Source organism: Mauremys reevesii, linkage group 1, assembly GCF_016161935.1.
Source record: "Mauremys reevesii isolate NIE-2019 linkage group 1, ASM1616193v1, whole genome shotgun sequence".
In the NCBI taxonomy this organism is placed as follows: domain Eukaryota; kingdom Metazoa; phylum Chordata; order Testudines; family Geoemydidae; genus Mauremys; species Mauremys reevesii.
Genome location: NC_052623.1, coordinates 271,938,208 through 271,966,126, shown reverse-complemented (window position 1 = coordinate 271,966,126; position 27,919 = coordinate 271,938,208). Strand labels below are relative to the sequence as shown.

Here is a 27,919-nt window from a genome sequence, read left to right as displayed (position 1 = left end):
GGGGTGAAGTTGCCCATTTTGTGTACATTTTTTATTTGACATTTTCATATTCAATTTTATATTTCTGTGTAACCCTTAACTCACCTGACCTGGGGCACTTGCCATTGGGGAAGGCTCAGGAAGTGTTCAGCAGTTGGGAAAATGAAACCCGGTAAGGCAGTGAAAAAAGGCCACAATCTATCTGTCTGAATGCCACTTTTAATGTGCAGGGGCAGCTAGTAAAACTGAAGTGCTCACTCTATGGCAGAGGTCAGAAATCTCATGTAAAATATCCCCAAATCTAATTCTAATACAGTGTATCAATCCAGATAACAGTTTGTATTTTCACGTGGTAATTTTCACTTCTAAGAGCATAGAAATGTACACTACAGGATCTCAGTAATAGTCAATTAGGCCCTGATTCTACAATGGATCTGTGTAGGCAAAGCCTTTGTCCATGCAAAGCCCTATTCAGATAAACTGGTGTAGGGGGTCTTCTCACACAGATCAGTCAGCAGGATCAAAGCCTTGCAGCTCTTTCTTAGTAACCAGATTAATTAGAGCCAGACTGCTTGTCCTGTGCATAGAGGAGCCTGAGACAGTTGAGTCCCTGTTCTCCCCTAAACAGAGACTGCTAGTTCCCCAACAGGGGCGGCTCTAGGCACCAGCAAAACAAGCTGGTGCCTAGGGCGGCAAAATCTAAGGGGCGTCCCCTGCGGCCGGGGGGGGGCGGTAGGCTGGGCCGGCGGACCTGCCGCAGTCATGCCTGCGGGAGGTCCACCGGAGCCCCGGGACAACCGGACCTGCCGCAGGCATGACTGCGGAGGGGGCGCTTGTCCCGCGGCTCGGCTGGACCTCCCGCAGCTCAAGCGGAGCCGCCGGACCCGCGAACCGTCCGCAGCCGCGGGAGGTCCAGCCGAGCCACGCGGGACCAGCGGTCCCTCTGCAGTCATGCCCGCGGGAGGTCCGCTGCTCCCGCGGCTCCGGGGCGCCTCCCGCGCATGACTGCTTGGGGCGGCCAAAAACGTAGAGCCGCCCCTGTTCCCCAAAGGGGGTTTGCAGCATTATTATTATTCAGGGCTGTGTGGTACAATCTGCCCATTAATATCTATTCAATTAATGATGCCAATTTGCTTAAATGATGTAGTTAAATTATCACTACACGCTCACAATTTTGTATCTAAAAGCCCCCAAATTCATAACATTTTGTAATTGTCCATGTACGATGGTTCAGAGTTTGTTTTTTGTCTTTCAACCTGTTCAATATACCTATATTTAGTTAGTACTTAAGATATTTAATTTGACATACTACTTAGTCCTGCCAGGAGTGTAGGGGACTGGTCTAGATGACACTTCGAGATCCCTTCCAGTCCTACGATTCGATTATTGCTTAAACATAATTTCACTGTTGCAAAATATTATGTGTTCACACTTTCTCTGATCTTTAAAACAATACAGTCATATATTTGAATATTTTTCATAATACAGTAAAATCACAGCAAGCAGAATTAAACTTAGTCTTTAGAAAATGAGGTCTGACAAGATAATAGCTTAAGAAAATACAGCTGCAAGAAAAATACTGGACTAGAGAGACCATTGGCTTGGTCTGGCAGCAAAAAGGATACCAGGCTAGATGGCGATAAAGCTGATCTAGAGGGATATAGGTAATTATACTGGACTACCTGGGCTACTGTGTTCAGATCCAGTAGTGTAGCATGCAGGATGCTGGACTAGATATTGCACCATTAGTCTAATCTAGCATGGGAGGGGGCAGAATACTGAACTAGACAAATTGTGTTGGGCCAATCAGGAATGGCAGATAGCAGAATATCAGACTAAATGGGTGACTTGCGAAGAGGCAGGATCATCAGACTAGACAGACTATTGGTTTGTTCTAATGTGGCAGGAAGTGAGTTACTGGACTATATGGTCCATTTGGCTATTCCATTGTGACAGCTCATATATTCTCCTAGTTGAGCCTTATAGTCCCTTGAATCATCCAAGTCTGATGCTCTTCTTACATGTCCTTGAACTGTGCAATCTTTAAACTGATAAAAAATCTATCATAACCGTCTGACTTTCACCAGACGTGACATCAGTACCTGTGGCTTTAAATTCCGTTAGCCCAAATTTAATATCCAGTCTCAGTTGGCGGTTTCTCCCCAGCTCTGTGTTTGGCGTTGGCACAGTACAGGAGCCGAGCATTTTCAGCCCTTCCTCATCTACGTACTTTGCATCCTTCTTTTCTGTGCAATAGAAACTAAAAATCACACTTGTTTGATCTGGTTCTGTGGGAGTGAAAGTATAACTGGCAACCTCATCTACCTCTACCAAATCCCCAATTCCCACCAACTTATTGAAGAGATCTGTGCAATATACATAATTATCAGCTTTGGAGACTCTCTTTTTCTGTATATCATGGACAGCAATATCAAATGCCCGAGATATCTTTACCCCATATGTCAGAGCGCTGATTCTAAAGGCAACAATTTGTGAATTGTGCCCAAATAAAACGGCTCCCTTTGCAATAGCTGCCTGAGCTTCCAGTGGACACAGGATATGATACCGCTCCCTAAAGGTCTGATAGATCTCCTCCCTCAGGATAATGCTGGAGGCAAAGCCCCCAACCAGTAAAATATATTGGACCTTGGCCATCTCAGGCTTGCTGAGGATTTCCTGCAAGGTGTCAATGGTTTGTCTGACACTGTAGGCAAAAAAGCTCTTCATTTTTTCATATGTAATCATGATAGTCCCATTGCACCACAGAGCTCCCTCCACACCCTTGAAGAAGAGGGAGATGTCTTTTTGCTTGCATTCTGCCACTTTTGTTAGGTTGTGGTAGCAATGTATGTAGACCTCATCTCTGCTGGAAGAGCATTTCTGAAGGCCAAAGTTGTACATCATTTGATGGCATTCCGCTGGGTGATTCTGTGCATATTCCTCCCATACTCCATCTTTGAATATCTCCTTCAGGAACTCTTTGAAATTTTCATCCACTGTGTTGCCTCCCCATCCTCCTCCTGATGCCTTATGTAACTCTTTCAGGGATTGGTTCTCGTGGATTTCATGTACTGTGATGTCTATGGTACCACCTAAGCCCCCCAAAATGAGTAAAATTAGTTAATTTTTAAAAAGAAGTTATTGCTTTCACCTCAGCTGAATAAAAGGCTGCTTTCTAAAGAGTTCATAACTTTACAAAGCAAAAAAATCTCACAATTGGCAAATGTGCTCTGAAAATTGGATACAGAGCTACCCATTCTTTAGTTTATAATCTTTCCATGTGCAAGGATTCTTAGACTTTGTCTACACTACCACTTTTGTCAGTATAATTTTTGTCAGTCAGGGGTGTGAAAAAAAACTATCCCCTGTCTGACATAAGTTTCACTGGCAAAAGTGCTGGTGGGGACAGCATGATGTCGGCAGGAGAGGCTTTTCTGCCAACATAGCTAACGGCACTTGTTGGGAGTGGTTAATTATGCTGGCAGGAGAGCTCTTATGCTGGCAGGAAATGAGTTGGTAGGTCTCAGTCTAGTACCTAGTGGCCAAGTATCCACATCCCAGTTGATGCTAAGTCCCTTCTGGGTAGTCTGCTGAGATGTCAGAACTGAATAGGTATGAAAACTGACATCTTGTGATATCCATGTTCTCTGGCTGAGTTGGGGCACAATGCTGAACATAGGTTGTCTGTAGGAAGCTTGCACTGCTGCTGTCCATACTGAATTTGTTCTGCATGTAACACAAACTTCTGTCTCACCGGGATGTCAGTCTGTCATCAGCACTAAGTTCACATGTTACGCCAAAACAACAGCAAGAAACTAAAGAAGATGTAATAGCAGCAAAGAGTCCTGTGGCACCTTACAGACTAACAGATGTATTGGAGCATGAACTTTCGTGGGTGAATACTGTGAAGCTGTGTGGCAGCACTCTTGCTCCTACAGCAGAAGGTTATGGATTCAAGCTACACAACAGGAAATGGGTGTATACGCATTGCTGACGTAGCAGGGCAGTGTACAGTGGAGTGGTGTGGCTCGGATAGCAGCAACTTGCACACTAGGATCTGATCAAAGTCAACTGAAGACAACAGAATCCTGTTGACTTCAATGGGGTTTGGATCCGGCTCTTAAAGGGGCTCTCCTTTCATCCCCCTTTCTGCAGTGGCGAGCCAACTTAAAATCCTGTCCAGCTCCTCCTAAAATGAACAGGTCAAATGGGCAGTGCCAGACTTTCTTCTGTCATCCCTGGTTCCTCTGTACGTTTTTCTTAGTCATTTGCTTTTTGTACAGCACTGCCAGGCATGCAGTTGTGACCCTTTTCAGCCATGTGTTTTGAGATCTCCTTGGACAGATGTGATAGCTGGCCACGAGAGCTGCCTGCACCATCACATCTCCCCAGATGATGAAGAGATCAAGGATCTCACCATGGCTGCTTGAAGCATGTTATAAGACTGCTGGACAAATATTGCAGCAATGCTGATATATTTGGATCCAGGAGCAAATGGGCTAATCCTGGCTCTGCATCAGTTTTTAAACAGCGGAGGAGACATCTCGTCAACTTGACCCCAGAACTGTGGACCGAACTAACTCAATTTGCATTGAACTTAGCACACTTTGAAAGAGGACTCCAGAATGTGCTATAAGTAGGGAGTTAGTGCGCTGCAGGGGTTTTTGTCGTGTACCAGACTTTTTCAATCATCACTAACTCAACTTAGTATAGACTACTCCCCACCCCACATATAGACAAAACCTCAGGTGTCTGCTCTTTCAGGTAGAAATTAAAGAACCCAGAGCAAGCACAGCCTGGGGGATCAGAGTTCAGTATAGAGCTCGGTCCCTTGCTCTCTATGCGAGAAGGGTCTGTGGCTGCTGAATACACAAACTCTGCAGGTAGCAGAGATTATACCTGTTTAAGGGGGAAAGTTACCTCCACAATCAACGACGACATACTGGGTCCCAGGTGACTCTTGAAACTTTTGTTTATCACCGCCCTCTGCCACAAACCCTTCTCGTGGGAGCTGCTTGCACCAGACTGAGGCAGCTTCTGGTTCTAAGGCGATGATGAGCTTCTCAGAAAACATGTCACTGATGAGTCCTGCCTAAAATCAGAAGAGAAGTGATCATAACAGGAGTGGTGATGGGATCCTGACTTCCCACCTCTTGGATGCACCATGAGCACAGTATGTTGGCCAGGTTCTTCTAATCCCAGGAACGCTGGGATGGCCTATCAGGAATAATGGTCTGTTCCATCTAGTCTGCTCTCAGCTGTGACTAAAGCCAGATGAGCCAGAGGAAGGTGAAACCCCCACCCCACGCTCATGGACAATTTATGTGCAGTACTATTACTGCAAAGAAGAGTCTTGTGGCACCTTGTAGACTAACAGACGTATTGGAGCATGAGCTTTCATGGGTGAATACCCACTTTGTCGGGTGCATGTAGTGGAAATTTCCAGGGGCAGGTATATATATGCAAGCAAGAAGCAGGCTAGAGATAACGAGGTTAGTTCAATCAGGGAGGATGAGGCCCTCTTCTAGCAGTTGAGGTGTGAAAACCAAGGGAGGAGAAACTGCTTTTGTAGTTGGCAAGCCATTCACAGTCTTTGTTTAATCCTGAGCTGATGGTGTCAAATTTGCAGATGAATTGAAGCTCAGCAGTTTCTCTTTGAAGTCTGGTCCTGAAGTTTTTTTGCTGCAGGATGGCTACCTTTAGATCTGCTATTGTGTGTCCAGGGAGATTGAAGTGTTCTCCTACAGGTTTTTGTATATTGCCATTCCTAATATCTGATTTGTGTCCATTTATCCTTTTCCGTAGGGACTGTCCAGTTTGGCCGATGTACATAGCAGAGGGGCATTGCTGGCATATGATGGCATATATTACATTGGTGGATGTGCAGGTGAATGAACCGGTGATGGTGTGGCTCCCTTGGTTTTCACACCTCAACTGCTAGAAGAGGGCCTCATCCTCCCTGACTGAACTAGCCTCATTATCTCTAGCCTGCTTCTTGCTTGCATATATATATATATATATATATATATATATATATATATATATATATATATATATATATATATATATATATATATATATATATATATATATATATATATATACACACCTGTCCCTGGAAATTTCCACTACATGCATCCGACGAAGTGGGTATTCACCCACGAAAGCTCATGCTCCAATACGTCTGTTAGTCTATAAGGTGCAACAAGACTCTTTACTGCTTTTACAGATCCAGACTAACACGGCTACCCCTCTGATACTTAGTACTATAACTGTGTGTGTGCTGAGAGGGGAATTTCTACCTGATTCCAACCAGCATTAGTATATGCCATGACACATGAGGATCCATAGTCCATGTAAGTTCTGTTCCAACTACTCTCACTGCAGATGCTATTCTCATTCACAGAAGCCTTTCAGCCAGTAGATAATTTTGTCACTTCTTGTATAATGTGTAGCAAGCAAAACAGTGCTCTGTACTGTAACACTTCTCCAGCCTAGGCAAGATCTAGTCAGGATTCCCCTCTAATTTAGCAGGATAGAGAGGGCAGAGCAGCTGTGACCTCCAGGTTGAGAACACCAAACATAGAAAAAAGTCTTCAACCACAGCCCACTCCATGGCAGAGCAAGTTTTAAAATAAGGTTTGTTTAAATGTTGAACGATTCTTCCACACTGTTGTGCAGTGAAAATTCCAGAGAGAATCTCAGAAGCCATCAGGCTATTACTCACTTTACCTCTTTAGCTGCCAGTCGCATGAACTGCCTGGCAGAAGCATCCCATATGGCTGGAACAGTAATGACCCAGGTGACATCCTCAGTGTCATAGACAGTTTGGGATGAGGCCTCCCGTATGGTGTTCAGAGCATGGTCCTTCATGTACCGCAGACTTTCTGAGAATACTTTTAGGGCTGGAAACTTCTTTCCATTATCTGCTTCCAGTTCCATGTTGGAAGTGATTTTCTAGAAGTGAGAAAAAAACAATGAATTATTTGTATTGTGGTAGCGTAACCCATGGCTGGGTGTGTTGCAGGTTCCCCTCCCTGCTGCCAGCTTGGCCAACACACCGAGAATTGAACTGGGGACCTCCAGAGCCAAAAGCAGCGTTTCTGTAACTGGGACTGTAACCACTCAGCTTCTGGGGATTGGTGCAGAGGAGGACCTGTAACACACTCATCAGTGGGGTACAGTAGCACCCAAGAGCCGTAGTCATGGGCCAGGGTCCCTTTGTGATCAGTACTGTGCAAACAGAACAAAATGATGGTCCCTGCCCCCAAGATGTTACAATCTAAGTAAGCAGGGAGAATAACTCTGTGGAGCATTGATCACTGCACTCTCAGTCTAGGAGGTGCAGCTGTTCCAAAAGCCCACGACTGCCAGCTGCCTCAAATCTGTGAATGACTTCGTAAGTCAAATATTAATGTGGCTATTAGAGCAAACTATTTCCCCTCAACCAAACTGTGACGCTGGCAGACCAGGTGCCAGCTCATGCAAAAGTCCCCCTGTCTCAACTGGACACTGACAAACACATAGCTGAATCAGTCAGTTAAAATAGACTGGTGAAATCCAAGTGTAGAACTCACAGCCAGTTTGGGGTTTATGCCCTGCTTCCTGACAGTCTGTCCTGAGGTTGGTACTCATGCTCTTGAATCACCGAAGGCAACTTTACACTAATTTTATACACACCCCACAAAATTCCCAAAGAACACTGCAAGAGAACAGCACCTTAACAGCTGCCAGTCAGCCTGAGAGAGAACCAGCATACAATTTAGTTCTTAGTGAACACACATTTAATACATACACAAACATTTGCAACCTGTATTATGCATATTTTTGAATAACATCATAAACAAAACTGTTAGGCAGTAAACCTATTGGTGTTCTTTATACAGGCTTCCCCAGGGTTGGCCTTACCATGAGGCGAACTGAGGCGGCCACCTCAGGTGCCAGACTGGGGTGAGGTGGGGGTGGGGCGCCACTAGGACCCAGAGTGTAGAAAATTGTGTCTGCTGCTGGTGCATATGTATTCTCTCTGCTCAAGATGCACAGAGATGGTGGAGTGCTGTGCTGGAGGAAGGAAGGCACAAGAGACATAACAGGCAGGCAGGAGAAAAGGTGAGTGGGAATAACAGAAAGCAGCAGGAGCTGCAGGGAGAGAGAGGAAGAGGAGCCTCTTCTATACAAGGGGGAGGGATAGCTCAGTGGTTTGCATATTAGCCTGCTACACCCACCGTTGTGAGTTCAGTCCTTGAAAGGGCCATTTAGGGATCTGGGGCAAATATCTGTCAGGGGTTTGGTCCTGCTTTGAGCAGGGGTTGGACTGGATGACCACCTGAGGTCCCTTCCAACCCTGATGTTCTATGATACCTCTCTTGCACCCCCAGGAGCCTGGGCTGATTAACAGCAGCTTCTCAGGGAGCTTGCAGCTTCCCTGAACCCACTTGAGGAGAACAGGCAATCAACTGAAGTCAGTTAGGCCCTTAAGATGCTGATATCATCCCTCACTCAGGCCCCGCTACCAGCCTGCTTATTTGTCCCCTTCAACTGAGCATTGAGAGCCACTATAGCTGGCACAGAACAGCAATCATGAGTGAAAGAAGAAAACACCCCTCTGGGGCAGCATTCAGAAAAAGAAAGAAAGCAAAGGAAGGTTTTCTATCTAAGCAGGAAGGAGCTCTCCTGAGGTGCATAGACACAAATGTTCATGGTGAGCCTTCCGGCCCCAGTGAGGATGTGAGTGGTGAGGAGATGCCTGATCTTCCAGTTAGTCAGAGTGCCTGTGACCTGGCAGCTACTGCAGCATCCATATCTCCATGTCAAATGGATGTAACCATGCACATTCCTGAAGAAAAGTGTAGATCAGAGAAGAGTGTGGTGGAGGCGCAAGAAACAGCTGGTGCTGAGTTTAGTTCCTTAAGTCTAGATGATCCAGGACTGTGGACCCACTTGAGCAGTAGCCTGAGGGATTTCCTTGTACTGCATGGGCCATAGCAAGTGAAAAACATCATGTTCCCCAAAGACAATGAAAATAGAAGTTTTCATCCAACACATTACAGGCATGAAATCCCCAATGGTGACAAAGTAGAGAGGCCAAGGCTTATGTACTCAAAAACCCAGAATGCTGCATACTGTTTTTGTTGCAAACTCTTCCAGTCTAATGTTCCAGCCACATTGGGTTCTACAGGAACAAAGGACTGGAAAAATCTGGCTAGAAATCTGGCATGCCATGAGAAGGCAGCAAATCACCAGAGAGCATTCCATAGGTGGAAAGAGCTTGAGATGAGACTAAGGTTAAATGCCACCATAGATGATCAGCATCAAGAGAAGATTGCATCAGAGTCTCTTCACTGGCAAAATGTTCTGAAACGGCTCATTGCCATTGTGATAATGCTTGCTACCCAAAACCTAGCACTATGTGGTACTTCAGATCAGCTGTATGTGGAACAATGGAAACTTCCTTCAAATTGTGGAGCTGATGGCTGAGTTTGATGCTGTATTCCAGGAGCATCTAAGAAGAGTCACCACCCAAGAAATGTACACACACCACTACCTTGGAAAAACAATTCAAAATGAGATCATACAAAAGTCAAACAGAAGATTGTGGCAGATCTTAAGTCAGCAACATATCACTCTGTTATTCTGGACTGCACACCTGACATCAGCCATACTGATGGTGCATTTTGTAACAGCAACAGAACCTAGTGAAAATGTCCCTGCAATGGTGACTGTCAGAGAGCATTTTCTAGAATTTATTGACATTGATGATACTACAGAAGCTGGTATGACAAATGTGTTTCTTAAAAAGCTGGAAGATACGGGAATTGCGATAGCTGACATGAGAGGTCAGGGCTACGATAATGGTACCAACATGAGAGGAAAGAACAGAGGAGTGCAGACACAGTTCCAAGAGTTAAACCCTCGAGCTTTTTTTGTCTCATGAATCATCATTGAACTTGGTGATCAGTGATGCAGCATCCGCTTCTAGTGAGGCTTCTGAATTTTTTAATGTAATTCAAAGCATCTATATATTTTTCTCTGCATCGACTCCTCGATGGCAAATTTTGAAGCAACATCAGGAAACATCCTCTCTGACACCGAAACCACCGAGTTCCAAGTGATGGGAAAGTCGAGTTCGAGGCGATAAAGCCTATCAGACATCTATTTGGGAAGATAGATGATGTCATAGTTGCCATTATGGAGGATAACGCTATGACAGGAACTGTTTGTGGGAGAACAGTGGCAGAGGGAAATGGAATCACCAGAAACATACATAACTTCAAATTTCTGTGTGGCTTAGTGTTGTGGCATGACATACTGTTTGAAATAAATGTTGTAAGCAAGAGACTCCAAGGTGTTGACCTTCCCATTAGCCTGCTAAACCCAGGGTTGTGAGTTCAATCCTTGAGGGGGCCATTTAAGGATCTGGGGCAAAAATCTGTCTGGGGATTGGTCCTGCTTTGAGCAGAGGGTTGGACTAGATGACTTCCTGAGGTCCCTTCCAGCCTTGATATTGCATGATATATCTGGAACAACTGGACAAAGCAAAGTCATACCTACAGTCTTACTGGTCAGATGAGGGATTTCAAAACATTCTGAAGAGTGAACAGCAGAGGAACTTCACATTGAAGCTATTTTCCCACCCATTCAAGAATACAAGAGTCACCGAAGGAGAAGACATTTTGATCACAAGGCACGGGATAATCCCATCAGAGACCCCAAACAACAATTCAAAGTTGAATTCTTTAACCAGGTGCTAGTGTCAAAGTTAGACTCAGGACTCACAGTTTGTCAGACCACTCTGTTTTATTAGCACAGCGCTTCTGCTAATAACACCCAGATAATGTGAGCCCCATGCAAGACACAAACTATCTTATTTATACAGATAAAAGGATGAGAACTTAACAAGATAACAAAGGGAGCAGAATCAGATAAGTTTACCTGGGCTAGGCATGCATATTTTATTCCCTTACTAACTACTACCCATCTTCTGTTAATGTTTTGCCATTAGCACCATTGTTTATGCCTAATGTTTCTTTTCCTGGCACCTGTATTTCAACATTTCTTATTTCTGCTTAAAGGTACATACAACATTTCTTTAATCCATTCTTATTTTTACAATATAATTTATTCTACTTTCACAATCCCTCCTTTTGGTCAAGCTTACGCCATGACCAAAATTTTACTGGGTTTTACATATTAACCGTTTTTTTATCTCTTTGTTCATTAGCAATATTTAAAATTATTGTTTTAGCACTCTGTTCTGGGGCAGTTACCTGAGTAGCATCCCTTACACAATTTTGGGTACAACAGGAGACTAACTGAAAACATACAAAAATTATTAGGATTCCAAACAGGATAGTCAGGGCTTCCTGAAACAACCAGTTTCCTATGCCAGAGAAATTGAACAGGTTACTTAGCCACTTCCATAAAGAACTCGGCTCTTCATGGGGAAGATATGCGATTTGTTCTAAGTGGCTAGCGTGATCTATTACCTCATTGGTATCGTCAGGTATAAACACACAACATTGTTTTCCAATGAGAGCACAGGTCCCTCCTTTGGCCGCCAGCACTATGTACAATGCCTGACGGTTTTTGGAGGGCCACCTGTCGGACCGCCCCTGTTTCTTTGGCCAGGGCTCTTAAAACTTTCTCCAGTTTTATTTGCCATTATTTTAACTACTTCTTTTAACCTCAGGAGCCTTTTTGCCCGGTGTATTACTCCCCCAAGTGGGTTAAAGGAACTGCCAATAGTCTCTTCCCAGGTGTTCCATATTGTATTAAACGGACGAGGTCCTCCAGTGAGGTCTGGGGAATTGAGTGGGATAGCCAGGACAGGAACATCAGTTTGACAGTGGGCTGGGATGTGGCTGCAGACCCAGCATTTAGAAATATTAAGGGTCTGAGCTATCCACACTTGCTGCTGGATAAAAGAATTGTCATTGTGGACTCCCCACACCTTCAGACACCAACAGCCGAGGAACAGGCACCACATGTTGGAGGCAGGGCCCTTCTGGTTCTGACAACCTCAACTGAGGGAACTGTAGTCACAGTTTTATGTCCACCAGGCAGCAGGCGCTAGGCTCACTACTGCTTTTTCTTGGGCCTTGCTTTAGGTAGTCGTCTGCTTCTGGCAACCCTTTCGAGAACGTAGATTGTAAGGTATTGCAGGCTGTTCCTCTACGTCATCTTCTGGAGTCAAAATTGACTCTGCGTGGTCCTGAGGTGATGATTGGTTCGCTGGGGGTGGTGCATTCTTACACGGCAAAGCATGTATTCATGCTGCGGATGCCAGACAGTTTAACAGCCGTCTGGGTAGTAAGCAGTGCCTGATGATTCTTTGATACTCTTTAAGTCTTTTTGCTTCTTTCCTTGACTCTGGCTATAACAATGGCCTTCACACCTTATCTTTTCCTGATGCATTCATTCCTCATTCACACAAACAGATTGAGAATACAAACAGTAGTATTTTATATCGAGCAAAAAGGCATTGCAAATTAAACCTTGCTAAGTTTTACAATGAATAACCAAGACAATTTACATTGAGACACAGGCCTTAGACACAATAGAGAATCCTGTAAATTTGTAAGTGTAGCCAAGCCCTTAGAGAGGGCCCAATTTGTAATGCATATGGGAAAACAGAATTTTATAGTCCCAGAGGGTCATTTCTTTCTGCTATTCAAAAAGGGTGGCTAGCAGGATGAAATCAAATTATACATTATAAAGTCCAGCTCCTAAATCAAATTATACATTATAAAGTCCAGCTCCTACATATCCCCCTTTTGACACTAAGATTATCAATCGCCAGTGTCACTTCTTATGTAGTAAAATACTGGGAGGTGATTTGGGCCTGTGGCTTTAGCTTTGCATACATTTGTTTTATTTACCAGCATATTTTAAACATTTTAATTAAAAACAATTAGGGGTAGTAACATTAGTATGCCAATAGTTGTGGGAGACCATCCAGATAATATGAATGGTTCTGTTTCCCACATTGTTTTGTTTGTTTGTTTTTAGGAACTATGTTACCTTTTTAAACAGATAATGGGTAACTGTTTGCCATTCAATGCCAAGACTGATAGAGAACTCAGCTAAATCAGTGCTTACAGTAAGCTGAGACTTTTTGGTTGTGGCAAATAGTAAATGTGATTATTGGTAAACACAGTACTTACATTACATGTACATTCGTCTACTGGTGGGTTGCTAACACTTTTATCCTTTTAAAACACTTCTTTCCAAGAATTAACACACACATTGCCCGTTATACAATACTTTGGTCTAATTATTAATTTTATCCCACATACAGGATCCTAGTGAGGTGTCTTTACTACAGGGCTTTGGAGCAACAGGCATGGATAAGCATACCCACTTTTGAGGAGTCCACTTGGTACAACCTCTAGTGTCCAATAGTTTCCCTTCCTCCCAGCCCACTGGCTTGAGGTCTGAGGTAGCCAGAAGGATCCCAGGTGCAATCTGTGGAGTGGGCTAACTTTCCATATCTTTGCTTCCAGAGCCTGTTGGTGTGCAATTTTAACAACAATTTCTTCACTTAACAAATTTTGTCTTACCGTACTGGAGACATACTGCATCCAGTTATATTGATAGGTATTAAACAATAATCTTTTCCTTTGATTTAAGAGATGCATCAAAACCTTAATATTTTCTGATATTACCCAAAACATCTTATGTTCTAAATATCTGCATTTCAGTACATTCCATAGCTATCACAGGATGTTTTTTTTTAACTTTCATTTCTGATTTTCTAAAAGACAAAAAACATTTTTCTACCCCTTTCAGGGTGGCATTGATTGTCGCTTAAAAGATTCCTTTCTTTTACAAATACCCTGGCTGATTGCAGGCAAAACAGAGGAATTACCCCCATATTTTCCTGTGTTTTTTTTGTTCTATAGGCAGGCCAGGTTTTAATGGGTTCTACTTTTTAAGAGTTATGGGAAAAGTATTCCACTGTTTAGTTATTAAATTCATGAGGTGGTGGACCTCAAGTTTTTCCTCTTATATAGCAGACCAAGTTTGTAATGTTTTTCCTGCTGTGTTAAGTTTTAAGTTTATTCACAGGTAATAGCTGAGAAGCATCATTACCATATTACCTCCAAGGATTTTTCCAAAAATCATACACACTATACGTTGTTACAGGGGTACTTACTAACATTAAATTTATTTCAATGTTTAATATTAACAGTAACATTTAGCATCAAATCTCTTAAAGGGATCTTGTTATACCATGTCTTTTATTTAGGCAATTTCTTTTGTGCTGGCAGTTTTCACCTTCCTTTATCAGTTAGGTAATTTGCATCAACATAGGCTTGGCTTTTGGATTCAAAGCCATCAGCAGAGCTCAGAGACTCTGTCTTAAAAGGGACACAATCAACTTCCACCAGAGTTTTGATTTCTTTCCACTTTCAACTCCTGCTTACAAAACACACAGAGATCTGAAAAAGAAAACAGTCTATTGCGGCTCCTTTTTGAAGCCCTAATAGGATTTTAATTCAGTAGCATATTTCATTTGTATTTCTTTTACCCCTTTTTACAATATACACTGCACATGTCCTAGGGAAAAAGCACATTCCTTCTATATTACAACTTTTTTTTTTTTAAACATTAGCCATATCAATTTTTACATACGATGTAACTGTTTCTTTTTTTTTTTTTCTTACAGAGTTTGTGCATCTCACCTCTGCTGTTGCTTCAGAGGGGCACTGTTAAAATTCTTTTTTTTTATTCTTTCACTACAGCTCTTATCTGCTATTGTTACAAAAAAACAACAACAACAACCAACCAAACAAAAAGACTCCAGAATCTCTCCCTATTCTCCTGATTTTGACTGCCCTATTGCAGCCATGACTTGGTTTTTATTTAAAAAAACATTTTAAATTTTATAAAGAATCAAGTTACCCCTTAAGGGTTAAATGCTAAATCCCAAAGTCAAACAACACTAATTACCTGTGTCTTGCAAAAAGGTCTGTCAGTTTTGCAACTTTGAATTAAGAGTCAAATGAATTTTTAGTGGCATTAAAAACAAAAACAAAACCAATTTATCTTACACCTACAAAACAGGAGTTTTACAAACCAGATGTGCTGGTTTAGCTTCTTAGAACTTTACATATTTTGACAGACAAATAGATACATACACATTTTCTATTCCTTTACACTGCTTTGTTTTTATATAGCTCTCTATATATTTGGATTATTTACAGGCATTCTTTTGGAAAAGGGCCCATTTTCCCTTCAGAATGTCTGCAAAGAAACCAAGAATTCTCTCTTTAACATGGTCCTTTTTAACATTTTCACAAAGTTTAACTGCTTAATTCTCTCCAGCCTTTGTAGAGTTAACTTTTTACTCTCTTTCCATAAATCACTTGTTTATCTCCCAAAATAACACCTTTATCACCTCAGATTTCACCATTTTAAGTATTGTTCCAGGGGTTCATGCCTGCACTTACTGCTTTTCTTACTGCCAACACTATGCCCTTAGGGCTTCCAACCTGTTTTTCAGGTTTTTTTTTTTTTATCTGTTGCTTACCTGCTTTTCTGGGCCCGATCCTGCTTTTTGTCCTTTTTACAATGAGATGGGAGTATTAAGGGGGTTGGATCGATCCGGGGTGGGTTTTTGAGAACGGGGTAAAGGGGAGCGCTCGGTCTGGTGGTGGGAGAGGAGGCTTTTAATAAACCTTTCAACTTATTATTTTAATATTTGAGAGAGGCGAGTTTTTTTTTTATTTTGTCCAGCTACGATTTGCCTCTTCCCACCACTGAATGAAACAATTAACCTCTTCTTTAGCCAATTTAGTTTTAGGTTGGCCGAGTTTGTCATTTAAGACGTCCACTCGGTCTTGTTCCAAGATTTTAACAGTGGCCACTGAGTTTTGGGATCCCCCTGAGTTAGCCTAGACCATTTTTCCAGAAATTTACAGGAGTCCGGACCCTTCTTACAGGAGTCTGGACCCATCCTAAATATATAAAATGAGCCGGCGTTCGTTTAGGGAACTGTCCTGACTTAGACGTCTGGTTACCCATACAGGAGGACTTCACACACCAATCGCACAAGAAGGAAATTCGGGTTCGTCAGAGCAACACACAAAAGGAGCCCACAGGCTACTGCCTCAATCGCCCTTGCTTTCACACCAAGGCTTTTACCCAAAGTGTGGTGCGGCTGCGATTGTGCAGATTCCACTCACTCAGACCGCGGGGACAGGAACCCCTTGGTCGGCCGATCCCCGGACGGAGATGGCACCCAGACTCAAACACTCCACAGGAGAATGGATAGACACAGAGACAGGACAGTCCTCAGTCTGGACAAAACACAGAAATAATTACCTGACCAGATTCCTGATGTCAGATCCCGGGATCCCTACCAGAACAGAGTGGGAACCAACAGGTTCAATGGCGTAGACTTCACTGTGGTCGTGTGCCTTTCCATTCTGGTGGAGGACCGCTCGGGCCAAATGCCCAGGTGCCGGCTTCCACGGTCGTCCTACAAAAACAGTCAGGAATCACACAGCCCCAGTGAAGACGGTTGCCATCTCGGTGGAACCTCCAAATTGTCAAAGTTAGACTCAGGACTCACAGTTTGTCAGACCACTCTGTTTTATTAGCACAGCGCTTCTGCTAATAACACCCAGATAATGTGAGCCCCATGCAAGACACAAACTATCTTATTTATACAGATAAAAGGATGAGAACTTAACAAGATAACAAAGGGAGCAGAATCAGATAAGTTTACCTGGGCTAGGCATGCATATTTTATTCCCTTACTAACTACTACCCATCTTCTGTTAATGTTTTGCCATTAGCACCATTGTTTATGCCTAATGTTTCTTTTCCTGGCACCTGTATTTCAACATTTCTTATTTCTGCTTAAAGGTACATACAACATTTCTTTAATCCATTCTTATTTTTACAATATAATTTATTCTACTTTCACACTAGGTTGTGCAATACAGTCAGTTGAAGAACGTTTCATGCAGCTCAAGGAACACAGCAGTATATTTGGAATGTTGTATGATATTCCAAAACTCCTCCCTATAAATGAAGAAGACCTACACCAGCTTGCTGCGCTGGTGTCTGGAGCCTCTCCTGGATGAACTGAAAGCCCTTTCAAGATACATTTCAGCAGGATGAACTCCAAAGGCTGTTCTGGAATATATGTGCACAGATAAGATGACCACCCTCTTTCCAAATGCTTTTGTTGCTCTGCGCATACTTCTAACACTTCCTGTAGCAGTTGCCAGTGGAGAACGCAGCTTCTCCAAGCTGAAGTTAATAAAAACACATCTATGCTCCACAATGACACAGGAGAGGCTGGTCGGCCTTGCAACCATCTCAATAGAGCATGAGCTGGCCCAGACTGTGGACCTTCAGCAGGAAGCAGTTCAAATCTTTGCAACCAAGAAGGCACGGAAAGAACCACTTTGATTATTCAAACAGATAAAAATTCCAAGGTTTACTATGCAGACAAGAAAAGTTACGTTTGCTGTTCAGGCATTTGAAAGTTAAGTGTTACTTAAAAATTTTGAACAAGGCATTTTAAGTTGTTAGTTCTCCTTTATTGGGGTAGGTAGTAGAGCAGTACCATGAGAGGAGTAGAACAGGAAGAAGGCAGAATTGAGACCTTTCAAAGTTTTAGCCCAAGCGAGGGGGCATGGGGGCATCATTTGAGCTTCTCGCCTCAGGTGCCAAAATATTGTGAGCCAGCCCTGGGCTTCCCCACTTTGTTGCTGTTACATACATAAAATTCAGTGCCAGGTTTTAACAGACAGTATGCCTATTTTATGCCCTTTTGTACTTCGGCACACAAATACATATACATTCACCTCTAATCTTCTCACAGAGTTAGGGTGACCAGATGTCTTGATTTTATAGAGAGAGTCCCGATTTTTGGGTCTTTTTTTTCTTATATAGCCTCCTGTCCACCCCCTGCCCCGATTTTTCACACTTGCTGTCTGGTCACCCTACACAGAGATAATTTCTCAGGCTCTATGATGTGGCCTTTTAATGTACATGTTTTGTCACTTGGATTCTGCAAAGCCTGAGGAAAATGGCCTCCTTTCCATTCCCCTCCAAACTCTTGGGACCATTGATTTCCTGAGGATATTCTAAAGCTCTTACAGCCAGCAGCAGTTCCAGTCTCTGAGCCAACAGTGGACTATCTGACTTTCTAGAAAGAAGAGGAATCTATAGCCCATATCTCAGCAGGGGCGGCTCTAGCGATTTCGCCGCCCCAAGCATGGCGGCACGCCGCGGGGGGCGCTCTGCCAGTCGCCGGTCCCGCGGCTCCGGTGGACCTCCCGCAGGCGACCCTGTGGATTCTCCACCGAAGCCGCGGGACCAGCAGACCCTCCGCATGCACACCTGCGGGAGGTCCATCGGAGCTGCCTGCCGCCCTCCCGGGGACCGGCAGAGCGTCCCCCGTGGCATGCCGCCCCAAGCATGCGCTTGGTGTGCTGGGGTCTGGAGTCGGCCCTGTATCTAAGAGGTGCAGGTATTGTGATGCAGCCTTCACAGCAGACACATGTCTTGGTTCTGCATCATTAGCTGCTGAATCCCCAGATTTGCATCCCATATTTATAATCTCTTTCCTTTGAGTTCCGTTTCTTGGCTCAGTTTTCCTATGGTGAATATGTGGAATCTGTAGCACTGCTTATCCTTAGCGGAAAATGTCTGTATAGCTTCCAAAACAGCTACTGAGCATGTCTAGTAACTGCCTCTCCTCTAGGTGTCCCTGAGTCCTTCTACATAAATTGCCCTGCCCTGTTCTCAGCACATGTGCAGAGACACAGGGGATTCAGCTGAAATCCATGTCTCTCTTCCATGGCTTCAGTTCTCACCCATTCTTCATACTTAAAAAAAAAAAAAAAAGAATGCTGCAGTACAGGCCTGTTTTCACAATAACTGTTGGTAAGTCTCAGTCATGCTTTCAGAAATGATGTTGAAAATGTCTGTGTCCTGCCTACATTAGCATTTAAATATTTTCAATACTAGCTCAGAAGAGGATCTGCTGCAAGTGTTTCAGTGAAGACTCAATTTCCTAGTACAGACCAGGCTTTAGTTTTAGCTCTTGAGCCACCTGAAGCAATTCTCCTCCCTCCTTGGTCTTCACAGATACTTCTAGGTAGTTTATTAAGCTACCTTTAACCTCGTGGCTCTCAACCTTTCCAGGCTACTGTACCCCTTTCAGGAGTCTGATTTGTTTTGTGTACTCCCAAGTTTCACCTCACTTAAAATCTACTTGCTTATAAAATCAGACATAAAAATACAAAAGTGTCACAGCCACAATATTACTGAAAAATTCTTTACTTTTTCATTTTTAACCATATAATTATAAAATCAATTGGAATATAAATCTTGTACTTGCACTTCAGCATATAGCACATAGAGCAGAATAAACAAGTCATTGCCTATATGAAATTTGAGTTTGTACTGACTTTGCTAGTGCTTTTTATGTAGCCTCTTGTAAAACTAGGCAACTATCTAGATGGGTTGATGGTACCCCTCTGCGTACTTCCAGCAGGGGTTGAGAACCACTGCTTTAACTAACCTACACGTTTCTTAATCCTCCCTCATAAATCAGTCCCTCCGTCTAGTCCATTAAGCACTAGGATTGCCACCAATCCGGTTTTCATCTGGACAGTCCACGTTCGGGCTTGTGTGTCCAGGGACCATTTGACAAGCCCTGATGGCTGGTTCTTTTTGATCTTTGGCAACTCTAAGTGGAAGGAAGGAGACAGCACAGCAGCAGCAGCTGCTGCGGCCTCTAGGGCCAGGCAGCTAATGGTGGCACAGGGCGTGCAGGGGCTTCGGGATGAGATGGTGAAGGGGTGGGGTCTTGGGGGAAGAGACAGGGCAGCGCCTTTGGGGGAAGAGGCAAGGCAGGGGGTGGCATCTCAGTGGTCCAGTTACCGACTCTTAGAAAGGTGACAACCTTATTATGCATGTTCCCTGCTCTTTTCTGAATTGGCTGCGCTTACCTAGAGATTGCATTTACCTTGTTGTACAGCTCCATCTTGAAGTGGTGGAAGTAGTACCATTTGTGAGCTTCACTGGAGGGGAGCGTGGTGTACTTCATGACGGCATCATAGCCAAACTTCTTAAACTCACGCTTTTCATTGAAGAGGATGCACGTTGGGGTCTTCACAGTCATGAGCCCATGTGCCTGTCCCCAGAACATCTGCTGGATTTGATCCGTGCATGTCGCAAGAGAAAAGCAGTAGCCACTGTAAGACGTGCCAAAATCAATGGCAACAATGAACAAGGACTTGCTTGCCATGATCATAAACTTGAGAGAGAGAGAGAGAGAGAGAGAGAGAGACTCCTGTACAGCTTGTTAGAACAGACTACTTAAAGTGAAACAGTTTTACAGTTAACTCTGCGGTATGAAACCCTACCCCTCCTTTTCAGTTGGCTGGGTGGTTACTGCAGTTTCTGGTGTGTGGGGGTGGGGAGCCAGGGCTCTCTGCATAAATTCTCCAAGCAGGGGTCAGCCTAACTGAATTGCAGTTTTGAGCTACAACGGATCTTGAAAGCACCAACGCCCTAGTTGGGGGCTGCCTTTCCTGCTTGTTTGTGCAAGCAAGAAAGTGCTTGATACTTGGAGCTCTTCCCCACACTCCTGTGGATCCGCTTCCACTTATCCCCTCTCCTGTCCCCTCCTGTTTGGAAGAGACATCTGCTATTTTAATAGAAGCATGGACCGAAGCACTTTCCGTAAGCCCGGGGGAGCTCGACCAGATGTTTCACAGTGCAAGAAGCTAGGTAACAGAACAACGGTTTCAAAAGAGACCTGCAGGTATGTTGGGTAGTGGGAACTCAGAGGGTAATCATATCATGTTTAATAGGAGCTCTAAGTTTCTGTTTAAAAGTGCTCGTGAAACTTGCATGCAGAGTTCTTCCTGCTATCAGTGTTTGCAGCCAGAGACTACGTGTTTTTGTTTGCTAATATTTGTACATTTCCATCCAAGATGAAAAACGCATATTTGAAACCAAAATGACAAGATTCTGTATTTACACTGCCCTCTACCATATGAAACCTTAAAGTGCCTTGATTTTGCCCCATTTGGAAAATTGCCATTTTTGTTTAAAGTGGTTTCCCTGCAAAATGATTGTTCCCGCACATACTGCAAGGGGAGAACAGGGTTTGCTTTTTCACTGACCACTGCTGAACTTGACCTTTCTGCTCATTTGAGGTCACCCGCAGGCACACACACATGCATCCTGACTCATCCCATGCTCAGCTGCAAAAGCTTGGCCGGTATGTGTTTGTGCATTAAGTCTTAAATACATCTGTAGTCTCCAAAGCTGGACTTTCCCTAAACTATAAGTCTTGGTTCTGGAGTTTTGGCTCCAATCATTGTACGATGGAGCAAGCTCAAGCTGCACAGTTTAGATCCTGTTTCAGTTTTAAAAGAGAGGTTTTCAACAGCAGTGACACCCAGTGAAGTGCCAGAGAACTGCATCTTCCGTTAATATTAAAAAGTAGTTCATAAGCCAGGGGTGGTGTTGAAGCTACAGTCTCAATGAAAAGTATCATTGGTTTCATCCTTGTGTTTTGTTTACCTCTGAACCCTAGAAGAGAATTATAGACTTGTGGTTGCCACTGGCCCCTGGTTCCCTCATGCTTTATACAGGAGAAAAGGATGTCAGATCCTTGCTCAGTCATTAACTGAATTGCAGGAACATTTTGAACCTGTAAACCTGAGCTGGAAATCTTTCCAGAACAATATTGGCATTTCTGGACCTAGGAAGAAACAGGAAACAGAGAAACATCCATGAAACTGAAAAAATATCTTTATATGTTCCAATTAATTCTTCTCTTCTCGATCCCTAAATGGAATTCTACAAAATTAAAAAAAAAGTGTCTTTAACCAAAAATAAATCTGCTTTAAGCAAAATAGCTAGACAGACTTTTTTCGTAACTGAAATGGTTTTAGATTCAGTTTGAGTTTTGTTTGGTGAGTTCTTACTTTATCTTGCACAGTTCATCCTGCCCCAGTGATTATTGCTATCATTAACCTATTGTAAGGTTTTATCCTGCCACCCATCATGGTAGTATCTTAGCACTCTTCACATAAAAATCAGTAGAAATAGCGAAGTCTCAAGTTGCTTTCATGGAGACTGGGTAGAAGGTGGTGTTGGTGCTGCCGCTCTTATGATGGGAAGGCTTCTAATAAGTTAATTGTCATCCCCGATATGTCTCTGCCCTACAGAGGTGAAAGTGAGGCTCCACAAGGCAAGCTCACAAATTTGGGTGGAACCAAGATGGAACAATTTGTGAAATCTGTGGAAGACAAACTTAGGTAAGTTGGTGATATGAAATTTTATTCCATTTTGTACCACTACTCTTGGGGCCGTCAAACAACTCTTCATGTTCCTAATGGATCTCTGAGGTTTGCACCGTTCTTGTCATTTGTCCTCCTTACCCTTTATTGAGATGCCCCTTCTTTGCCTAGAGAGACAATGTGTGGCCCTCCTTGTCTCCAGGGGCTCAGTGCTGTGCCTAGGCACCATTGCTTGGTGCTGACTCCTAGAAAAAGAGACAGAGAGCGGGTGGCTAAGGTCATTACACATCTCCCACAGGGCAGGGCAGAGCACTGATCTCTAAGCCACCAGCCGAAGCAGATATATTTTTAACCATATAAGTCTTGGCAGTTTCGGGTTTTTGCTGAAGGACTGACTAATAATTTTGGGAGGGGCTTTAGCTTGTGCAGATGTTATTACTTTATGGATATTTTATTAAATCTAATTCCTTTTCATTATTCTCTGCCTGACAGAAGTGAAATGAATGCTCTATATGAAGGTATGGTGACACATCTACAGTTTTGGGAAGAAAGCCTCAGGTAAGTGAGGAGGTTCAGGCCTCCATGACAGTGAAAAATATTGTGATTCCTTCTTAAATATCTACTGTACAAAAGAAGTCTTGAAAATTTCTCAGTGTGGTTTTCTCCTCACCAAGTTTACCGAGTGCTTGTGGGTGTTGATACTAAAATATCCACATGGCTAGTGACTGGACTAGCTCCATTTCTCCTGCTTGGCATCGCTCTCCATCAGTGGGGGTTGTGCGAATGGAAAGCCTGCACAGCTGTTGTATGGTTCTTTCCACCAGTCCAGGGAGTGTTTGACGCTGGAGGGTCAGGTCCACAGTGTGCCACCAACTTCAATTTGTCTGGAAGGGCAAATCTGACAATGTGATATAACACCGCAGCCTTATTATGCCATGTGATTGGCATCTTGAAATCATGTCATGTTGTGAGGCAATATGATGACTTTTATTTCCATTCCAAATAATTTTCTAAATAAGTAATACCCCCTTGCACTTCAGCAGGACAGAGGATAAAGCCACCCATCCTGATACAGTAAGTGCAGGGAGTAAACTTATATTTGGCAGGCACAGTGAGTGCACCTGCTGTGGTACCATACACTGCTTTTGGGACTAGGGGGAAGAGAGAATCTTATATACAGTGACCCCCTAACAGCTAATTAATGGGTAGTTTGGACAAGCTGCTAAACTGAAGGGTGTCAGCTGGGATTCTGGTGAGGGTGGAAAGGGGTGAACTGTGCGGGAGAGAAGAGAGGCTGAACCCTAGTGACGCAGTTCACAATCATAAAATACCAAAATAAATCCTCTGAAAAGATGAAGAATAGTGATCAGAAGTGTGTATTGTGTATTTTCGTTGCTATTCTGTAAATTGACTCTTTACCTGGGGCCAGTCACCCTCCTCCCATCTGTCAACTGTACCTGTCACCTGTGAACTTGTTGGAACTCTAAAACGTCTGTTAGTCTATAAGGTGCCACAGGATTCTTTGCTGCTTCTACAGAACCAGACTAACACGGCTACCCCTCTGATACTCTAAAACACAATATTTCTAACAAAATTCATCAAGGTGCATTTATATGGAGGAGTGGGGTGTCAGATTCTTCCTCAGTCATTAACTGAATTGTAGGAACATCTTGAACCTATAAACGTGACCTGGAAATCTCTCCAGAACAATATTGGAATTTCTGGTCCTAGGAAGATCTAGGAAATGGAGAAGCCTCCATGAAACTGAAAAATATCTTTATAATGATATAAACTATTTCCTCCTTTCTCCTTCTCTAAATGGGATTCTTCAAAATAAAAAAAAGTGTCCTTAATAAAAAAGAAATCTGCTCTAAGCAAAATAGCTAGACAAATTTTTTTTCCGTAACTGAAATGGTTTTAGATTCAGTTTGAGTTTTGTTTGGTGAGATCTTCTTTTATCTTACCCAGTTCATCCTGCCCCAATGATTATTGAAATCATTAACCTATGTTAAGGTTTTATCCTGCCACCCATCACGGTAGTACCTTAGAACTTTCCACGGAAAGATCAGTAGCAATAGCGAAGTCTCGAGAGGCTTTCATTGAGACTCTGGCACTTTTCTTTCTGGGGTAACTTTGCTTGGGGTAGGGTTTTTTATTATTTTTATTTTTATATATATAGTTCATAGAATCATAGAATCATAGAATTCAAGATCAGAAGGGACCATTATGATCATCTAGTCTGACCTCCTGCAAGATGCAGGCCACATAAGCCGATCCACCCACTCCTTAGCAAGTGACCCCTGCCCCATGCTTCGGAGGAAGGCGAAAAACCTCCAGGGCCATTGCCAATCTTCCCTGGAGGAAAATTCCTTCCCGACCCCAAATATGGCGGTCAGCTGAACCCCGAGCATGCGGGCAAGACTCTCCAGCCAAACCCTCTGGAAAAGGTTACATCATACCAGGCACATAATTGACCTATTGACTAAGCCCGTTATCCTATCATACCATCCCCTCCATAAACTTATCTAGCTTAATCTTAAAATCATGGAGGTCCTTCGCCCCCACTGTTTCCCTCGGTAGACTGTTCCAGTATTGCACTCCCCTGATGGTTAGAAACCTTCGTCTAATTTCAAGCCTGAATTTCCTGACTGACAGTTTATATCCGTTCGTCCTCGTGTCCACATTAGCACTGAGCTGAAATAATTCTTCTCCTTCCCTGGTATTTATCCCTCTGATATATTTAAAGAGTGTAATCATATCTCCTCTTATCCTTCTTTTGGTTAAGGAAAACAAACCGAGCTCCTCAAGTCTCCTTTCATACGAAAGGCCTTCCATTCCTCGGATCATTCTAGTGGCCCTTCTTTGTACCTGTTCTAGTTTGAATTCATCCTTCTTAAACATGGGAGACCAAAACTGCACACAATACTCCAAATGAGGTCTCACCAGCGCCTTATATAACGGGACTAGCACCTCCTTATCCCTACTAGAAATACCTCGCCTAATGCAACCCAAGACCGCATTAGCTTTTTTAACGGCCACATCACATTGCCTACTCATAGTCATCTTGCGATCAACCAGGACTCCTAGGTCCTTCTCCTCCTCCGTTACTTCCAACTGGTGCGTCCCCAGCTTATAACTAAAGTTCTTGTTAGACATCCCTAAATGCATAACCTTACACTTCTCACTATTGAATTTCATCCTGTTACTAATACTCCAGTTTACAAGGTCATCTAAATCTCCCTGGAGAATATCCCGATCCTCTTCCGAATTGACAATACCCCCCAACTTGGTGTCATCCGCAAACTTTATCAGCCCACTCCTACTCTTGGTTCCCAGGTCAGCAATAAATAGATTGAATAAAATCGGACCCAAAACCGAGCCTTGAGGAACTCCACTGGTAACCCCCCTCCAACCGGACAGTTCCCCCTTCAATACTACCCTCTGCAGTCTCCCCTTTAACCAGCTCCTTATCCACCTCCGGATTTTCATTTCGATCCCCATCTTTTCCAAGTTTATTAACTTCCTCTTTTTTTTCTGTGAGGGTACGGGTTTACTTGGTACAAGGTGGTGTTGGTGTGTTGCTTGTATGTTGGGAAGGTTCTAATTAGTTAACTCTCTTCCCCAGTACATCTGTGCCCTACAGCGGTGAAAGTGAGGCTCCACAAGGCAAGCTCACAAATTTGGGTGGAACCAAGATAGAACAATTTGTGAAATCTGTGGAAGACAAACTTAGGTAAGTTGGTGATATGAAATTTTATTCCATTTTGTACCACTACCCTTGGGGCCGTCAAACAACTCTTCATGTTCCTAATGGATACCTGAGGTTTTCACAGTTCTTGTCATTTGTCCTCCTTGCCCTTTATTGAGACGCCAGCTCCTTCTTTGCCTAGAGAGACAATATGTGGCCTTCCTTGTCTCCAGAGGCTCAGGTCTCCCACAGGGCAGAGCAGAGCAGTGATCTCTAAGGCAACAGGCTAAGCAGATATGTTTTTAACCATATAAGTCTTGGCAGTTTCGGGTTTTTGCTGAAGGATTGACTAATAATTTTGTGAGGGGCTTTAGCTTTTGCAGATGATATTACTTTATGGATATTTTATGAAGTCTAATCCCTTTTCATTATTCTCTGCCCGACAGAAGTGAAATGAATGATCGATTAGAAGATATGCTGAAACTCCTACAGTTTTTGAAACAAAGACTCAGGTAAGTGGGGAGGTTCAGGCCTCCATGACAGTGAAATATATTTCACCTGCTTGGCATCGCTCTCCATCAGTGGGGCTGGGGAAACGGAATGCCTGCACAGTTGCTGTATGGTTCTTTCCACCTGTCCAGGGAGCATTTTACGCCAGAGGGTCAGGTCCAGAAGCAGCCACCAACATCAATTTGTCTTGAAGGGCAGATCTGACAATGTGATATAACACCACAGCCTTATTATGCCATGTGATTGGCATCTTGAAATGATGTCATGGTGTCAGGCAATATGATAACTTTTATTTCCATTCCAAAGAATTTTCTAAATGAGTAATATTCCCTTGCACATGTGTATTTTCGTTGCTGTTCTGTAAATTGCCTCTTCACCTGGGGCCAGTCACCCTCCTCCCATCTGCCTAGTGCATCTGTCACCTTTGAACTTGTTGGGACTCTGCAAAGACAATATTTTTAATAAAATTCATCAAGATGCATTTATATGGGAGAGAGGGGTGTCAGATCCTTGCTCTATCATTAACTGAATTGCAGGAGTATCTTGAACCTATAAAACTGAGCTGGAAATCTCTCCAGAACAATATTGGCATTACTGGTCCTAGGAAGAACCAGAAAACAGAGAAGCATCCATGAAACTCAAAAGTATGTTACAGTCTAGTTCCTCCTTTCTCCTTCTCTAAATGGGATTCTTCAAAATAAAAAAAAGTGTCCTTAATAAAAAAGAAATCTGCTCTAAGCAAAATAGCTAGACAAATTTTTTTTCCGTAACTGAAATGGTTTTAGATTCAGTTTGAGTTTTGTTTGGTGAGATCTTCTTTTATCTTACCCAGTTCATCCTGCCCCAATGATTATTGCAATCATTAACCTATGTTAAGGTTTTATCCTGCCACCCATCACGGTAGTACCTTAGAACTTTCCACGGAAAGATCAGTAGCAATAGCGAAGTCTCGAGTGGCTTTCATTGAGACTCTGGCACTTTTCTTTCTGGGGTAACTTTGCTTGGGGTAGGGTTTTTTATTATTTTTATTTTTATATATATAGTTTATTAACTTGGTCTTTTTTTTCTGTGAGGTGCGGGTTTACTTGGTAGAAGGTGGTGTTGGTGTGTTGCTTGTATGTTGGGAAGGTTCTAATTAGTTAACTCTCTTCCCAGTACATCTGTGCCCTACAGCGGTGAAAGTGAGGCTCCACAAGGCAAGCTCACAAATTTGGGTGGAACCAAGATAGAACAATTTGTGAAATCTGTGGAAGACAAACTTAGGTAAGTTGGTGATATGAAATTTTATTCCATTTTGTACCACTACCCTTGGGGCCGTCAAACAACTCTTCATGTTCCTAATGGATACCTGAGGTTTTCACAGTTCTTGTCATTTGTCCTCCTTGCCCTTTATTGAGACGCCAGCTCCTTCTTTGCCTAGAGAGACAATATGTGGCCCTCCTTGTCTCCAGAGGCTCAG

At 43.2% G+C, this 27,919-nt stretch overlaps 2 protein-coding genes across 12 annotated transcripts in view; one reads left to right on the top strand and one right to left on the bottom strand.

The window, feature by feature from the left end:
* Nucleotides 1-997: 997 nt before the first annotated feature.
* On the bottom strand, nucleotides 998-20,346 carry LOC120373539 (heat shock 70 kDa protein 12A-like). Its single transcript, XM_039492118.1, has 4 exons — nucleotides 19,973-20,346; nucleotides 6,712-6,936; nucleotides 4,900-5,071; nucleotides 998-3,071 (listed from the first exon to the last, which is right to left on the bottom strand). Exons 1-4 carry the CDS (start codon nucleotides 20,258-20,260, stop codon nucleotides 2,023-2,025), a joined length of 1,734 nt encoding a protein of 577 aa, XP_039348052.1. The 5' UTR covers nucleotides 20,261-20,346; the 3' UTR covers nucleotides 998-2,022.
* Nucleotides 20,347-20,486: 140 nt separating this feature from the next.
* LOC120373509 overlaps nucleotides 20,487-27,919 on the top strand; it is a 45,887-nt gene continuing 38,454 nt past the window's right edge. For 2 of the 11 annotated variants that reach the window (XM_039492074.1, XM_039492063.1), the window contains exons 1-6: nucleotides 20,487-20,773; nucleotides 22,191-22,280; nucleotides 22,755-22,820; nucleotides 25,888-25,995; nucleotides 26,397-26,462; nucleotides 27,616-27,723. In XM_039492074.1, coding sequence (XP_039348008.1) covers nucleotides 20,673-20,773; nucleotides 22,191-22,280; nucleotides 22,755-22,820; nucleotides 25,888-25,995; nucleotides 26,397-26,462; nucleotides 27,616-27,723 — 539 coding nt within the window. In that variant the 5' untranslated portion in view covers nucleotides 20,487-20,672. Of the gene's footprint in view, nucleotides 20,774-22,190; nucleotides 22,281-22,754; nucleotides 22,821-25,887; nucleotides 25,996-26,396; nucleotides 26,463-26,996; nucleotides 27,105-27,615; nucleotides 27,724-27,919 lie in introns of those variants that run through there. The other 9 variants (XR_005585577.1, XM_039492102.1, XM_039492047.1 and 6 more) reach the window with 8 other exon arrangements.